Source organism: Chironomus tepperi, unplaced genomic scaffold, assembly GCF_022539635.2.
Source record: "Chironomus tepperi strain 1889 unplaced genomic scaffold, CSIRO-AGI_Ctep_v1 contig_260, whole genome shotgun sequence".
Classification (NCBI taxonomy): domain Eukaryota; kingdom Metazoa; phylum Arthropoda; class Insecta; order Diptera; family Chironomidae; genus Chironomus; species Chironomus tepperi.
The window spans coordinates 1,121,425-1,136,508 of NW_027226382.1; the positions used below are offsets into that span (position 1 = coordinate 1,121,425).

General features: G+C 32.8%; 1 protein-coding gene across 1 annotated transcript in view; it reads left to right on the plus strand.

Annotated features, from left to right (window-relative positions):
• LOC139091684 (dentin sialophosphoprotein-like) overlaps positions 1-14,647 on the plus strand; it is a 95,983-nt gene extending 81,336 nt beyond the window's left edge. The window contains 7 exon segments of the mRNA XM_070641834.1: positions 1,707-1,858; positions 1,931-2,018; positions 2,910-3,230; positions 11,977-12,175; positions 12,247-12,389; positions 12,467-12,696; positions 12,893-14,647. Coding sequence (XP_070497935.1) covers positions 1,707-1,858; positions 1,931-2,018; positions 2,910-3,230; positions 11,977-12,175; positions 12,247-12,389; positions 12,467-12,696; positions 12,893-13,445 — 1,686 coding nt within the window. The 3' untranslated portion in view covers positions 13,446-14,647.
• The last annotated feature ends 437 nt before the right edge of the window (positions 14,648-15,084 follow it).

Consider the following 15,084-nt stretch of genomic DNA (forward strand, 5'->3'; position numbering starts at 1 on the left):
ACAAAAAATAACATTCATTAGTGTCCAAACAACAAGCACTGCATTTTTAATTTACAATGAAAAAGTTTCATTTTTTGTGTGACCATGAATCATAATGGTCTGATTTTGCTTCCAAACTTTTTTTTCCTCTTACCAATAATATCATGTTCATAAACCAGCATTTACTTGTAATATTATATGATATATATCCATGAATACAGCCATTATATCATAAATTGTCAGTTTTGGTAACATTTGCTTTTTTATAACAATGGAGAAATAATTGCAATGAGAAAAAATGACACAATTTTTTTGCTGATCTGTTAATTGATTTAATTAGTTAATCAGGTCACAATGTGAAAGGGATATACTTTATGATATAAATTAATGATATTTTCTAAGGTCATTAATTAAGCTGAATAGCAAATTTGATGCAAGTCAGTGATTGCACATCACAATTTATGTTTGAATTGCAAAGCTTAATTTTCGAATTCAAATCCTTCTGTGAACTGATGGACATTGTTACTCACTTAAATGCTGGAACCATGCTCCGAAGTCTAGGTTGCTACAAAATGCATCCAATCTGACTCTTTTGCTAGTCAAATTACAAAGCTTGTACAAATTCATAGTTTTGACATATAGCTAACATTCCTTCATTACCATCCTAAGCCATGTTGAAGGACAAGTTCTAGTAGCACAACTCAATCAACAAAATCCGCACGCATTTCTAATGGTCTCCAATTCCATGCAGCTTCGAAAATAATCTTGAGCAATTCAGATCAAAGAGATCCAATGAATTTCCATTATACAAAATCAATATAACCCTTTTCCATCATCCTGAACATAATAATTGTTCCTAAGGCATTTTGCGGTCAATAATTGTTTAACGTGAGGGGTTCACCAGACCACTAAACTCTGTATACTTACAGTTTAGAATGGGTTCAGAACTCCTAGCAAGTAGCTTCAAATAACTGCAAAACTAAGCATTGTGTAGTCCGAAAAGTCACCCAACAGGCAAAAAGAGGATTCTTTCATGATGCAGAAAGACCACTTCAATACTTAAAAGCCTGTGAGGCTCAGTCACTAATAAAAAAGTCACTCAGCATCCCCAAAAAAAACTAACTTTTCAACACCTTAAAAGTGTCCTTCCATTGCATTAATTTACTGTCCAAAAAAAATGCACAATCTACCATGACTCATTTCACATCCACTGCCTCTTAAAGATAATAAAAAAATGCCTAATGTTGTGGATTTTATGGCCGTAAAAGAAGCAAAAAAATTTTGACTTACAGCTGTAATCATACCACTGTAAAAGTGCAGAATACAAAAGCTAGTCATTTCTTCCACTTTATTTATTTTTGTATACACGTAAGAGAGAGAGAATCGTATGAGAATGGGATAATAAAGGGGAGCTGAACACAATAAGTAAAGCCAACTTTACCACGATAATGCATAAAAATTTTCTACATCGTGTTTTATTGCCACAAACAGAAATTTTCCATTTTTGCTAGGACGCGCAGAAACTTTTTTTCTTTTTTCGTTCCATTTTCATTTATGAAAAGACAGACGCAACCAAAAAAAGGCATAAAAAAGAGAGAGAAGAACAAAATTTATTTATGACATGCAGAAATGTCGTAGAAAGTGCTCTCTGACATAAATTCCATTTTAATAATTTTTCCATTTATTTATTTTATTTTCATATTCAACCAAAAATATGACACAAACAGGGAGCCCGCGTGTGTTACACGACTAGCGGTCCTGGGGTGATATCCTTACGATCGGCTGGTGACATATCAATATCACAACAAAGACCAATACGTCGAGGCCTTATCGTTCCACAACAACCACCAAATCCGCCAACAATTATTCCACTTAAAAGGTGAGAATTAATATTAATTTCATTACATTTTCTCATTTATTTTATAAAATAATTTTTAATTACCTTTAATAGATCACACGATGTAAGAGGAGTGAGTGGAGACTATGCAGCTTCCGTTTCTGATATTCATAGTGTTACATCGCGATTAAGTCAAGTATCGGTGAGTGTTTAATTAAATTTGATAAAATATAATTTACAGGGGTTTTATTTCGCGACTTCAGGCGTAGACTATTTAGTATTATAAGGAATTGACAGAATGAATTTCCATTACTAGAATTTAAAATTATAAAAATTGGATTTAGTTTGAATATAATTGACTAATTATTTGCCAAATAAGCTTATGATCTAATCTATTTCCAATTATATAACGTCTAACTCTCCTAGGGGTATTAAGCCCAATTCCTGATGTGTATCCCCAATTCCAATGTGCCCAAAGAGCTAATTGGTTAGTCAATCCAAAATCCATCACTAGACAGGCATTACTTTGACATGATGTCTGACTCCGTTTAAACAAGGCACCATGTCTGAGTCATCCGATCGGATATCGAATTTTAGATCGATTAATCAGCTTGTGATATTCGGATGAATGCTTTGAACAATTTTAGGCTTTTAATTGGAAGCATCCTGTCCTTTGAAACATTTCTGCATAATTTTCTTGAGTAATTAGGCCTCAAATCACTTTATGAATCAATTTACGATTCTAGAACTGAGATAGACACCCGTAGACATCATTAAATGCTCCCTTTGCCTATCGTCCCATCCTAAAATCAAACCTCATCATCAGCCTCCCATTACACTGTAATCACATCGCTAATGCAATGCAATAAGCAAACTACCTACGTTAAAAATTGAAAAATAAAAATTGTTTTTAATTAAATTCATAAATATTTTTTAAGGCAACTTGAATGTGAAACATCCAGCCGCTCACCCACGAGATGAGGGTTGTTCATTTCATTTTGCAACAACATAAACATTGTAGAACAAATTAAAAAAAATTTTTATTGATCCAAAAAAATATGGAAATAAAACACTTTTTTCATTTCCTCACCAGGTTGGTACGAACAACTGTACAACACGCTATAGAACACTGAGTGGTGGAATCGGAAATTCACCATCGCCGACACATTCATCAGATTATGTCGATGATGATGACGACGATGATGACTTAACAACAAATACGGCTGTACTTAATGGATTAACAAATTCATCAATTGTTGGAAATTCAACGAGTAACGGTAGCTGTGGAACAGCAGGATCGACAAGCACAAATGTGATGATGACAAACAATTTAAAATCAAAACGAAATAACCTTTCGTCGCATTTGCATAAAACATCATCAACAATAAGCTATCAGAAGGCAACTGTTCATTATGTAAGTGAAGCTTTTATTGTTTATGGACTTAATTATTGCTGCTTTTCGCTCTTGTTGGTTCACTAAGATAATTTGAAATTAATTCAGTCTATATGATAACAAATTCAATCATTGTTGAGAAGCTGAATGATTATCATTAGCCAAAATGATTAAAATTCATGGAGTAACTCCGTACATCCACATCATCAGTCATAAAATAAGTCACTGTTTATTTTCACTTTTTCATCTGAATTTACTTTACTTCACCGACTTTAATATTTAATTTTCGTTATTTGCTTTCATGTTTACAGCTTTGTTGTATTTTCATCTTTCGGAAATAAGAAAAAAAAAATATAGAGCTTGTAGTTCATTGACTTGAATCAAAAATATTTACTTCGTTCGTCGCTCTTTGAAGTCTATAAAAAAAAATAATGAAAAATTAATTTTCATTTTTTTTTTGCAAGGAAAATTTAATCAGAATTTTTTGATGTAAATAATTTGAATTCTTGAAGTGATGATGAGAAATTGGCTTTGAGCAATCTTAGAATTTAAGAGTAACTTAAAGCTATTGCTATCTGTATTATCTGAGCAGAGTTGAATCTAGGGCCGGTTTCTTCGGTAGTAATAAGGAATCGTACATTACTGGTACATTATTGTGGTCCGACATTGGTATATCGATGGTACTGTTCATGGTATTTCCAAAAAATTTTGACGGCACACTAATCTATTGTGGCACATAGGTTGCCTACTATTGTTCACGCACACTAAATCATGCCACTAGTTCAGCGTATCATTGTTACTATATATGTATATCACTTTGCCAGGTATACCACTATACTGAACTGTGGTCTATGCGGTCTATGTGGCCTATGTGGCCGAGAAATTAGATACCAGACCTAAAATCTGTGTCACTTTTTTGTGAGTACGTGGGTTTGATACTTATCAGAGACCGATCTCTCAATCATTTTATAGAGTGCTGTCTAGCGTACTGAATTGATTTGTATGCAGTCCCGGGATTGCATTCCGAGATTACATATATTTTGATCCCGATTGAAAACTCTATTTAGCGTACACCGAGAAATCTGCCCCAGATTAATTAAAGATTAACACGGTACAGATATAACATTTTGCCATACCAGGTGTACCATTGCACCGTATCAGTAATTCACTTGTACCATATCGTTCTATCATCGAAGAACAAACCCCCTCACTACCTTCATTTAAAATTTTAAATCAGTTTTTGAATTAAAATTCAAATCAGACCTGCAAAAAAATGAGAAAGAAAAAATATTTTTTCACATAAATTAAAAAGAGTCTTTCCATTATCTCCCCTTCAACGAAAATTAGATTAATCAGAGTCAGTGATTGAGGAAGAGTAAATTTGATTTTCTTCTTTCCTACTCGAATTAATCAAACAATAAAGATGATTTTTCATTTTCTCCCCTTTTTCTTCAATCTATTTGAATTTCTAAGAAAAACACAAACATCTTCGATTGTAAAATATGCAATAGCTGTAGGAAGTAGCATAAACATTGAGAATAAATACACAATTACATTTCATTTTTCTATTCTTGATCGACGTCAGCTGATTTTATCGGCTGAATGTTAGCTCATTTACAATGAGAAGAGAAATATTTTGACTGTCATTCGTGATTGCCTTTATCAAGCTTTGAATCCTGAAAAATTGTAAGGATGGAGACAATTGTAGAAAGTTTAGAGACTCGATTTGATCGTGTATTAAGCGTATTGATTCTTTTTTGAAGGTTTGTCACTTAATTCATTAAGTGTTCATTAGCTGAACACAAGAAACCATGTCGAGTGATGTATGCAGGAGGTGTATGTCTCTAATTAAGAACATTCATAGCTTCAAGTCGACTCGAATGTCAAATAAGTCGAATAAACTCAAATCAACCTTCAAATACAAAACCCGAGTCAATATTCAGCTTTGACCACAATAAAACAAAATTGTCGACCAAAACGCATCAAAATCCCGTCCTTAATTCCACCAAACCATGCTAAAATAATAGAAAATGAATATATATTCATCACATCACATAGTGAAAAATAATTTATGCTCCAACATTTCGAAATAGCAACAAAAATGACTTTATTAAGCGCTCGCCCGAGAACAATCAATCATTCAACTTTTGCTTGTTCTATTTGACTCCCTATACTCGGTGCTCAACGAGACATATAGAACAAAATGGAATAAAATAGAAATTTATGTTGTTGAAAATGAGGTTTGGGAGGAGAAGCATATTCATCGAGCAAGATGTTATCGTTATAAATAGTTTAGTTTGAAATAAGTAAATATGTACATCCATTCTAGACGTTGTGAAAACCAGTAAAGCGTAATAAATATTTAATTTGAGTGCTTTTCATAAATTCATTAGTGCCATCTTGGATCATTCATTCAATTTATATGAATTTTATTCTCATGTGTAGTTACTGATATTCACTTAAACTGCATAAATTGTATAATGCAAGCTTTTGAGATGTGGGATGATAGTTTTGTACGTTTTGAAGTTGGAATAGATGCACTTAGATCTTTAAAGGAATATCATACACCTAATAGGCTAAGAGCATGCTTTCAAGATCGTGATCAACTTAAATAACTAGTTAATCATGCTTGTGAGCGTGTTTTTAGCTTACTCTGCTAATAAGATCATGCTCTTTGCTTGCTAGGGTACCCGAACGACACATCGTGTTTGCTAGGGCACTCCAATATTGCCGAATTGCGTCTAGGTTGCCCGAATGGCATCTTGATGGCTGAATTTGACTCAATTTTATCGCATGTTGATTCATATTAAAAATGGAATCATCTGTGCTTCAAATCTGCATTCATACTCTTCAACAAGCGTCATGGATCATTAGTACTAAGGCTCTAAATCAATTAAATTCTAAATTTTCATCAGATTTGCTCGACTTTATATAAAAGCTCCTAAAACAATGCTTGGAGCTCCTAAGACAATGTAATATATTGGATCATGCCAATATAGCTTCATTGTCGGATTTAAATTCATATCTTAAGAAAATGCAAGAAACACTAAAGAAATGAAAATATTGAATAGTCTTACTTTCTCCAGCATGATACCAGAAAATGAAAAAAAAATGTCTAAGAAGATGCATCGCTTCATTTCTCTTCGTTTTCTATACTTTGAAATTGCTGCCATTTAAATCCACAAGTGTGCGATAAAATATATAAAAATACATTCCATTCTTACATTTTTTTTCCTATACTCTCGCTAGCTTGCCACTTACTCAGACGATGTACAGAAAGGAATTGCTTAAGATACTCGGGCAATAAAATATTCAACAGATATCGCATCACGTTTTCAAAGTTTTTCTTCGCAATTGTGCTCAATTCTTACTTTTTTTTTTCTTACAAACCAAGGGAAAAGGATGAAAAAAAGATTCTTACGTGCTTTTACATCTGCATAAATATCTATCAGAAGCATTTTGTGTGTGTGTGTGTGTCTTTTATTTTAATAAAAAAGAATCGATACATTTGAGATATTTTCCTATTCCTTCGTCATACTCTATTGCTGTATATCAGTTCTGGGCGACCTTTCATGTGTCAGGGCATACCTTGGTGGCAGAGCTTGATGTCGACTCGGATTTTGTATGTAAAAGTCGATTCAAGTTGAATAATCTCTATATAAAATTCGAGTAGATCTCGAGCTCTACTAGATGGTAAGCCACGACCAGAACCTTGCACAGCATACGATTCATGGCGTTTCCAATATTTTGGAGTTACACATTCATGTGCCTCAGCTCACAAATTGCCCACCTCTGCTATAGAATGAAAAATACGTTTTGTCCTCATCCCTTTCCTTATAGAAGAGTAAACAACGTTTTCAAGCAGAAAACTTTTGAATGTGATTGAGTCTTGGATTTATTTTCATGTCTTTTTTTATCTCCAAAGTTTTAAAAAATGTTTGTTCCTACAACAAAGTTTGGGAAACACGGATCAATGAATATAAAAAAAAAAGAATTTTGCGACAAACTGATTAAGGATTACTTTTTAATACAGACGGCAGTCAGTCAGTCTTGTGATTGATTATGAAGCTTAACAGCCATTTTGTCTGCAAGGTTGTATGATTAAGCTATGGCATTGAACTCTCAAGGCTCCTCTTTTGTTATATTTAGATTTTTTTACGGTTTATTAGCGAACGTCAATTCAATTACTGCTGTATTTATCCATAGAATCTGTTTAGATACAGAAAATATTTTTGTCATAACAACCAGCAACCTAAATGCAGCATGGCAGCAAAATTGTTTCAATTTTAGAATTCTCACAATAAATGGAAATTGTTCATTTATGTGACCTACATTTATTAATAGATATATAGATAACATCCTTCACAAATTACATTCCGATAAAGCCACATTATGCATTACTCAACATTCTTTAATCCAGTTATGAAACCTCTTCAACATCATTGAATTCCTTTCTATAACATGCAATGATTGAAATAGATAATTTATTCCAATTCGATCATCATTCCTATAAAGTTTATAGAAAGAAAAGCTTAAAAGATAGTTTTACAGTTTTTAAAATGCTCACTATTTAATGGATAGAATCGAGCAAGCAATAAAATTTCTTCTGTGTGAGCATTCATATGATGCAATTATTCTTAAATTTTTTTGTAAATTGCTCAAAGGTTTTTCTTTTTCTTCTCCAAAATTCGATTCTTTGTCTGAATTCGATTCTCTTATTTTATTTCATAGCTGCTTGGATTTTCATTCTATTGGAAATTTTCATTCTCTTCTCGTTTCAAACTCAAGGGGTAGGGACATGTGCAGGTTCTTTGATCATATATTACTTCCGAATAATTGATCCAAAACAAGGCAAGAGGTAGGTGTGACTCTGATTTGCTGTTGGATTAGGGTTCAATTCGGCATCATGACAGAGTCACGCTGGTCTCGTGCTGGATCGATTAACCGGCTTGTGAGAAGTTCCGCATCTGCCATTTCTGAATCATATTTAGTGGAATCGCAACTCACAGCGTTCAATTGTAGACTATTGGCAGTATTGTCACCAAAGGAGTGATTCTGATCTCAATATAAATTGTAGCTTTAGTTAGTATAAAGGTCAAGCACATCCTCACTCATTAAAAAATTATTGACATCGAAATGCTCCCAACAGAGCTCTGGATCTCAATAATCTAAATAGCTACAGTAGCGTCCAAAAAGATAGAACCACCTATGAAAATTTTAGTATTTTGGTTATAAAATCGTCAAAACTCAACCAATTTTGATGATTTTTTCGGTTTCTGAATCATAATTAAATATGTGATCAAATAATACAGAGCTTCTTGTATGGAAAAACTTAATTATAGTAGAATAATTTTTTGAATGATTTTCAAGTGGGTCAAAAAGATAGAACCACTTTAGTATTAAATAAATTACACTATTATAGGACTTCACTCAATATAAATTACAATTGTTATGTATAAACGACATGTTTATTGTTGTATATAAACATTGAAAGTTATGCTAAAGTATGTTTATACAATGTTTTCAGCATAAAAATATTCCATGCTTTTTTCAATGATTTACTCGATTTTCTCAGAAGTCTTTAATTTATAAATTTAAGTTTATCCATAAATTAATAGCACTTTTAAAGACCTTTCGATTGATGTACAAAACATTATCACAACATAAAGCATTAAAAAGATATCAATGAAAATCTTTACAAAAATCCAATATGGCGGCTCCATATAAATGAAATTTTATAAAATTCTTTAAAAATAGTCGTAAGTTTTACAGTTTTTGGACATAATTTAGTCAATTAGATACTATTCTTTTATTTTATGCTCAGTTTTCTAAGCCTTGATCCATTTTTCAAGAGTAAATTTATGGTTTAATATTGACATTGCATAGAAACTGTTTCATATAAAAACTCGATCTCAAATTTTTTGGCCAATATCAAGTTTTTTACATTAGAAATCATTTTATTTGATGAATAATAACTACTGTAAGCTATTTTAATCAAACTTTGAAGTCCAATGTGGTTCTTCACCAAAAAATTTGAGATCGAGTTTTTATATGAAACAGTTTCTATGCAATGTCAATATTAAACCATAAATTTACTCACGAAAAATGGATCAAGGCTCACAAAACTGAGCATAAAATAAAAGAATAGTATCTAATTGACTAAATTATATCCAAAAACTGTAAAACTTACGACTATTTTTAAAGAATTTTAAAAAATTTCATTTCTATGGAGCCGCCATATTGGATTTTTGTAAAGATTTTCATTGATATCTTTTTAATACTTTATGTTATGATAATGTTTTGTACATCAATCGAAAGGTCTTTAAAAGTGCTATCAATTTATGGATAAACTTTAACTTATAAATTAAAGACTTCTGAGAAAATCGAGTAAATCATTGAAAAAAGCATGGAATATTTTTATGCTGAAAACATTGTATAAACATACTTTAGCATAACTTTCAATGTTTATATACAACAATAAATATGTCGTTTATACATAACAATTGTGATTTATATTGAGTGAAGTCCTATAATAGTGTAATTTATTTAATACTAAAGTGGTTCTATCTTTTGACCCACTTGAAAATCATTCAAAAAATTATTGTACTATAATTAAATTTTTCTATACAAAAAGCTCTATATTATTTGATCACATATTTAATTATGATTCAGAAACCGAAAGAATCATCAAAATTGGTTGAGTTTTGACGAATTTATAGCCAAAATACTAAAATTTCCATAGGTGGTTCTATCTTTTTGGACGCTACTGTAAAGGGGTTATTTCAGGAGACCTTGCTACTGGTACTCTTTTAATGCTTTTGGATACTGAAGGAGATTCAAAATCAGACTGTGTTGAATATCTTGAACATAAAGTACCCTCAAATGCGTCTCAGTAGATGCTTAAGTAGAAATCTAACAATAATTCACATATATTTCATAAGTGGGTTGATATACTCAAGGCAATTCTTAATAAAATTTAGAATCCCTTTACTCAAAAAGTGGATTTTTCAAAAAAAAGACTGCCAACGCAGATTTTTCACCCCTTGGGTTATCAGAATGAAAAAAAGAATTTAACAAGCTCAATTACGAAATGTTATCGTATTACATATTTTTTTACCACATATACGATAAACTTTCAAAGCCACAATGTAGACACACATACAAATGTGCCTCCATACATACATATGTTTGCACAATTTTTCATGTTTTATTACGCTTGCAACAATAAAATTGAACTTCAAAATATCTTCATGTAATTTTATGAACCGAACAACAGCAAAAAAACCTTTTTTTTATTCAGTATGTGCTCAAAAAAGATCAATGTGAATTGAAAATTTATGTGCCAGACACATTTTGCTATTGGCGATGTTTTTATTCTTATCTCGCTTACTTACGTCTTCCTCCCCATCTTCAAACTTCCTCCTCATGTTCATTATGATCATTATTATTACAGTGGTGTCTCATTCATGCATTTGTCGCGATGGGTAAATAAAGAAGAAGTAAAATTTCAAGAATGGATGGAAAAAAATGAAACATGGCAAGAGTCATTATGGTAATAAACGAAATAATGTGAAATGAGGAGGAATTTTCTTTTAGCTTTTCAATTATAAAACTTTGTCTTATGAACTGAAAAAAGTGCTCAAGTTTTTTTTTGCGGTACATAATTCAATTTTTTTGCTGCTCTTCCTTTTTTTCGCATGTCACCCAGAGGGCTTCTTACTTTAGAACAAGAAAATGAATAAGTTATATTAAAAAAATTAAGAAACTGGATGCAAAAAAAAACTTTTGAATGGGAAGAAAATTGAAATTTGTTAAGAAAGGCTGAAAATTCAAAAGTTAATTCTTCCTTAATCTGTATTTCAATACCTTCAATTAGCTTTGCCAACTCAGTTTTTGTTACTAACAGTCAGAAAGTTTGGGCTTTTCACTTGTAGGCTTCAGAATGCTTTTTGGGAAGTTCTTAACCTACGGATGAATATATTGTGCAATTGACAAAAATTCCTTCGAAGTGACTAACTTAATATTCTGAATTTTTCGCGTATAGCTTAAGTTAATCATGAATTTTCTGAGAACAATGAGTAATTTATCAATGTAGCTATTTAGGGATACATCTAGAGGTACTCACTTACATGTACTGATGATCGAACAGATCCTTTGTGATCTATGACATCACTTAGATGATCTCTGATGCTGACTGCTGCTTTTCAATTTACAATACTTTCTAATATCCGAGCAAAAAACACTGATCCTCTAACAGGCATGTTCACGAGAGTTTGCTTTAATATACGAGATGTTCATGTTCGCAGGAGTTGCTCTAAGCATATTGAGCACTTGATACCCACAATCTCACAGAAAAGAGAAATGTTTATTCTATCCTACTCATCAGTCAAGCAGATGCGCTTCAGTCATCATCACATATCTTCCCACCCATAAATCTGCAAACATAGTTTGTTTGACTTTCTCAGGTTTTTCTTCCACAAAATCAAAAAATTTTCTTTCATAAAAAAATAACATCACAACTTGAAGAAAAAGTTTTTTTGTTGCAAAGTCATTCAGCGACTGAAAAAAACGAAACTCAAACTCTCGTTGTAAATTCTTTTACTAAATAACCTCAAGGTACACTCAACTTTTTTTATGAACTAACAAGAAATAAAAATTGCGAAGCGAAATTCTTTTTCATATACTTTAATGCCATTCATTACATTTAATTGTTTTACTCACTTATTTCTTTATCTTTTTTCTCTCATTTCACGTTTCCTTTGTGCAGTCGAATGACGCCAGAAATTCCCCGAAGGACTTACTAAAAGACAATAGTATAAGCTTCAATAACAATAATAATAGCAATAGCAGAAATCTTAATGTTAGTGGTATAGGAGCAACAAAAGATGACAGAAGTAGTATAAGTGATCAAGCATTTCATTGCTCTGCAAGTTCCGTTGAAAGTCTTCCGAGTGCTAGTGGATCAAGTAAGTATCAAGTCATAAAAAAAAACTCTTTCTTTTTCTTGAATTATAAAACTTTATCTATCACAATCAAGGTACGCAAGCACTTGTAAGATCCGGAAGTCCAAATAGTTCACTTTCAGCAGACGATAGAGCAACAATTTTGCCCATTTGTCGAGCAAAAGCAATTGTAGATAGCGCAACATTTCCGTATGAAAAGGATGCATTAAAATTTAAGGTAAGGAACAACTTTAAATTATGGCTGTTAACATAAAAGACCTTAAACATTTCTCATTCTTTCTTACGTACATACAGAAAGGTGATATAATCGATGTGCTTTCAATGAACGCTTCAGGCGTTTGGAAGGGCTGTATAAATGGTCGTATTGGACACTTTAAATTCATCAATGTTGAAGTTATGCCTGAACAGAAAGGAAAAGCATTAAATAAACTTGACCGAACGCGTAACTCGTGTCCATCGACCGTCGATGAACTGCTCAATCGTATTGGCCTGAAAGAATATACGTCTGTGTTTGTATTAAATGGGTACGTGACATTACTTATTTTATTTGCTAATTTGAGTCAGAGTTGGAGACAGGAATTGATGAGGACATGACCTGACCTCATAGCAACTAGTTGATTTCCTGCTCTGATTAATTCATTGTTTCAATTGACCCTTCTCATTAATGCAGCACGTCCCTTATCTTTAATCGTTCCTTTTCTTTTTGATTCCAATCCACAGCTATGAAGACTTAGAATTATTCAAAGAGCTTGAACCAGCCGATTTGGATTATTTAGGAATATTAAATCAAGAGCATCGTGCCAAGCTATTAGCAGCCGTACAACTTCTTCATGCAATCGATTCAGCAGGATCAGATGATGTTGCAGGCTCGAGTTCAGAGAATGACGATAGTAGAATACAAAAAAAGAATTCATTGTCTCCTTTTGGGAGACGCCACTTTCCTAGAGATTCTGGATGCTATGAGGGTTCGCCACTGCCAAATATCAACTCAATTCAGAGCAATGATGATGCAAATTGCCTCGATTCCGTCGTCACACAATGCTCCAACGAACTTATGAAGCGTGTTGATAATTTACGTCGCACCAAAGACGATTCGACTACACCAAAGAGTTTAAATCGTTTAACGAAAAAGGGATTGCTTGGAGGTGCCGGAATAGATGATTTTAGTAATTCACGAAGTAGCAGTGGTGGTGGAGCATTGAGTGAAAAATCAAGTGATAGTGGCGTTAGTAGCAGTAGTTTATCATCTGGGCCAATTAAAAATAATCTATAGCGCATAGATAATGAAATTTTACTTAAAATTCATAATCAAATTAATAAGAATCAATCAGATGATGCCAAAAAATAGCTCAATTATTAAAATGACAAATTTTTCCACTGCTCTTAACCTTCAGTATTTATTCTTATTTCTTATTTACTTGTTCAATGAGAAGCTTTCAATTGGATACATTACTATTTACTTTATGCTCCTCACAAAACTTAAAATCGACTGTTGCATATTTTCCATTTGGTTATTTCCATCATTTTTTAAAGGAATTTATGGTAGAATATTTGAAAAAGAGAGAGAGAGGAAAAAATTTAGAAAATGTAAATAACAGACTGATAGCTTTAGCCACAGAACATAAATGCAGAAAGAGAAAAAGAATTCAGAAAACGACCATAAAAAATCACTTTTCAAATATTTGAGAAGAGATTTTGAAGCAGACCAAAAGCAATCATGACGTGTAACATGTTTGAGAGGTGTGGGTCAGGGATGTAGTCAGGGATCTTCTGAGGAGGATGCGAGGATGAGGGATGAAGGTTGTTAGACCAAAAGAGGGAGATTTGATCACTAAACCAAATCCCCCTTCCAAGTTGACTTCTCCCTTTATGATGGTACAGAGAGGTATTAGGATGGAACCCTGGATGGAACTGACGTTTTCAATAAATACCCTAAATACCCCCTAGGCAATGAACTAGCTTAAAAATCTCCAAATTCCATGCTAAACCAATATTTGACCATTTTGGACAGCTTTTAGTTCATTGATCCATCAACAATATCTTAATTAATCAAACGGTCAAATTAGACTGTTCCGTGCGATTTCACTCAGTCCAAAATTCCCTGCTCAGTTACTTCCATCAAAATAACACACTTAACATGATTTGATGTCAATCATTTCAGCTTAATTTAAAGCTCGTCAAAATAGCGTGCATTACACGATTAATTTGATACAAAATACACTCAACATTCTATTAGGCTCGTCTAAATATAGCGTGTTCAGCATAAGCTTCACATCCATAAAAAAATATTTGTTTTTCCAATAAATAAATCATCCATTTGCCCTGCCCAAAAATTCTTTAATGCAGACACAAGTTTAGAGCTTTTTGTGCTATATTGCAGAGTTGGAGGTGCTTTGAGAGTCTAGACTCAAAAAGGCGCATTTACTGGAAGCTCCACTTTTTTAAGAGACTCCACGAAGTCCAATCCATGCAGTCAAAGAGTGTGCTCTCAAAAACAGAGTATGGACTTGCTCATCCAGTACATTTATGTGAGCAAGCTCTCGAGAGCATGCTCTTTGCCTGTTAGTTCAATAGACTCCAATAAGGGCAACTCCACATTAGAGTCCTTCCAACTCTGCTTCATTCCTTCCATATAAGCTCTACATTCATGAATTTCATGTTGTGGAACTAAAATCCAAGAATTTGTTCCTATGTGACATAATTTATTATCATACACACATCGCCCAAAACATCTTCAACCTCCTTTTTTTTGTGTCTTTCTTCTTTTTTCCGTCTCGTTTTTCTTTTTGACACTCAAGTCATGTAACAAAATCTCTATTTGGAAGCGGAACGCAACACTTGAGGAATTTCTATACTGGATACGAGAGGAAAACCACAAAATAAAAGTTTTGGGTCAATAACATTAAAGTGTG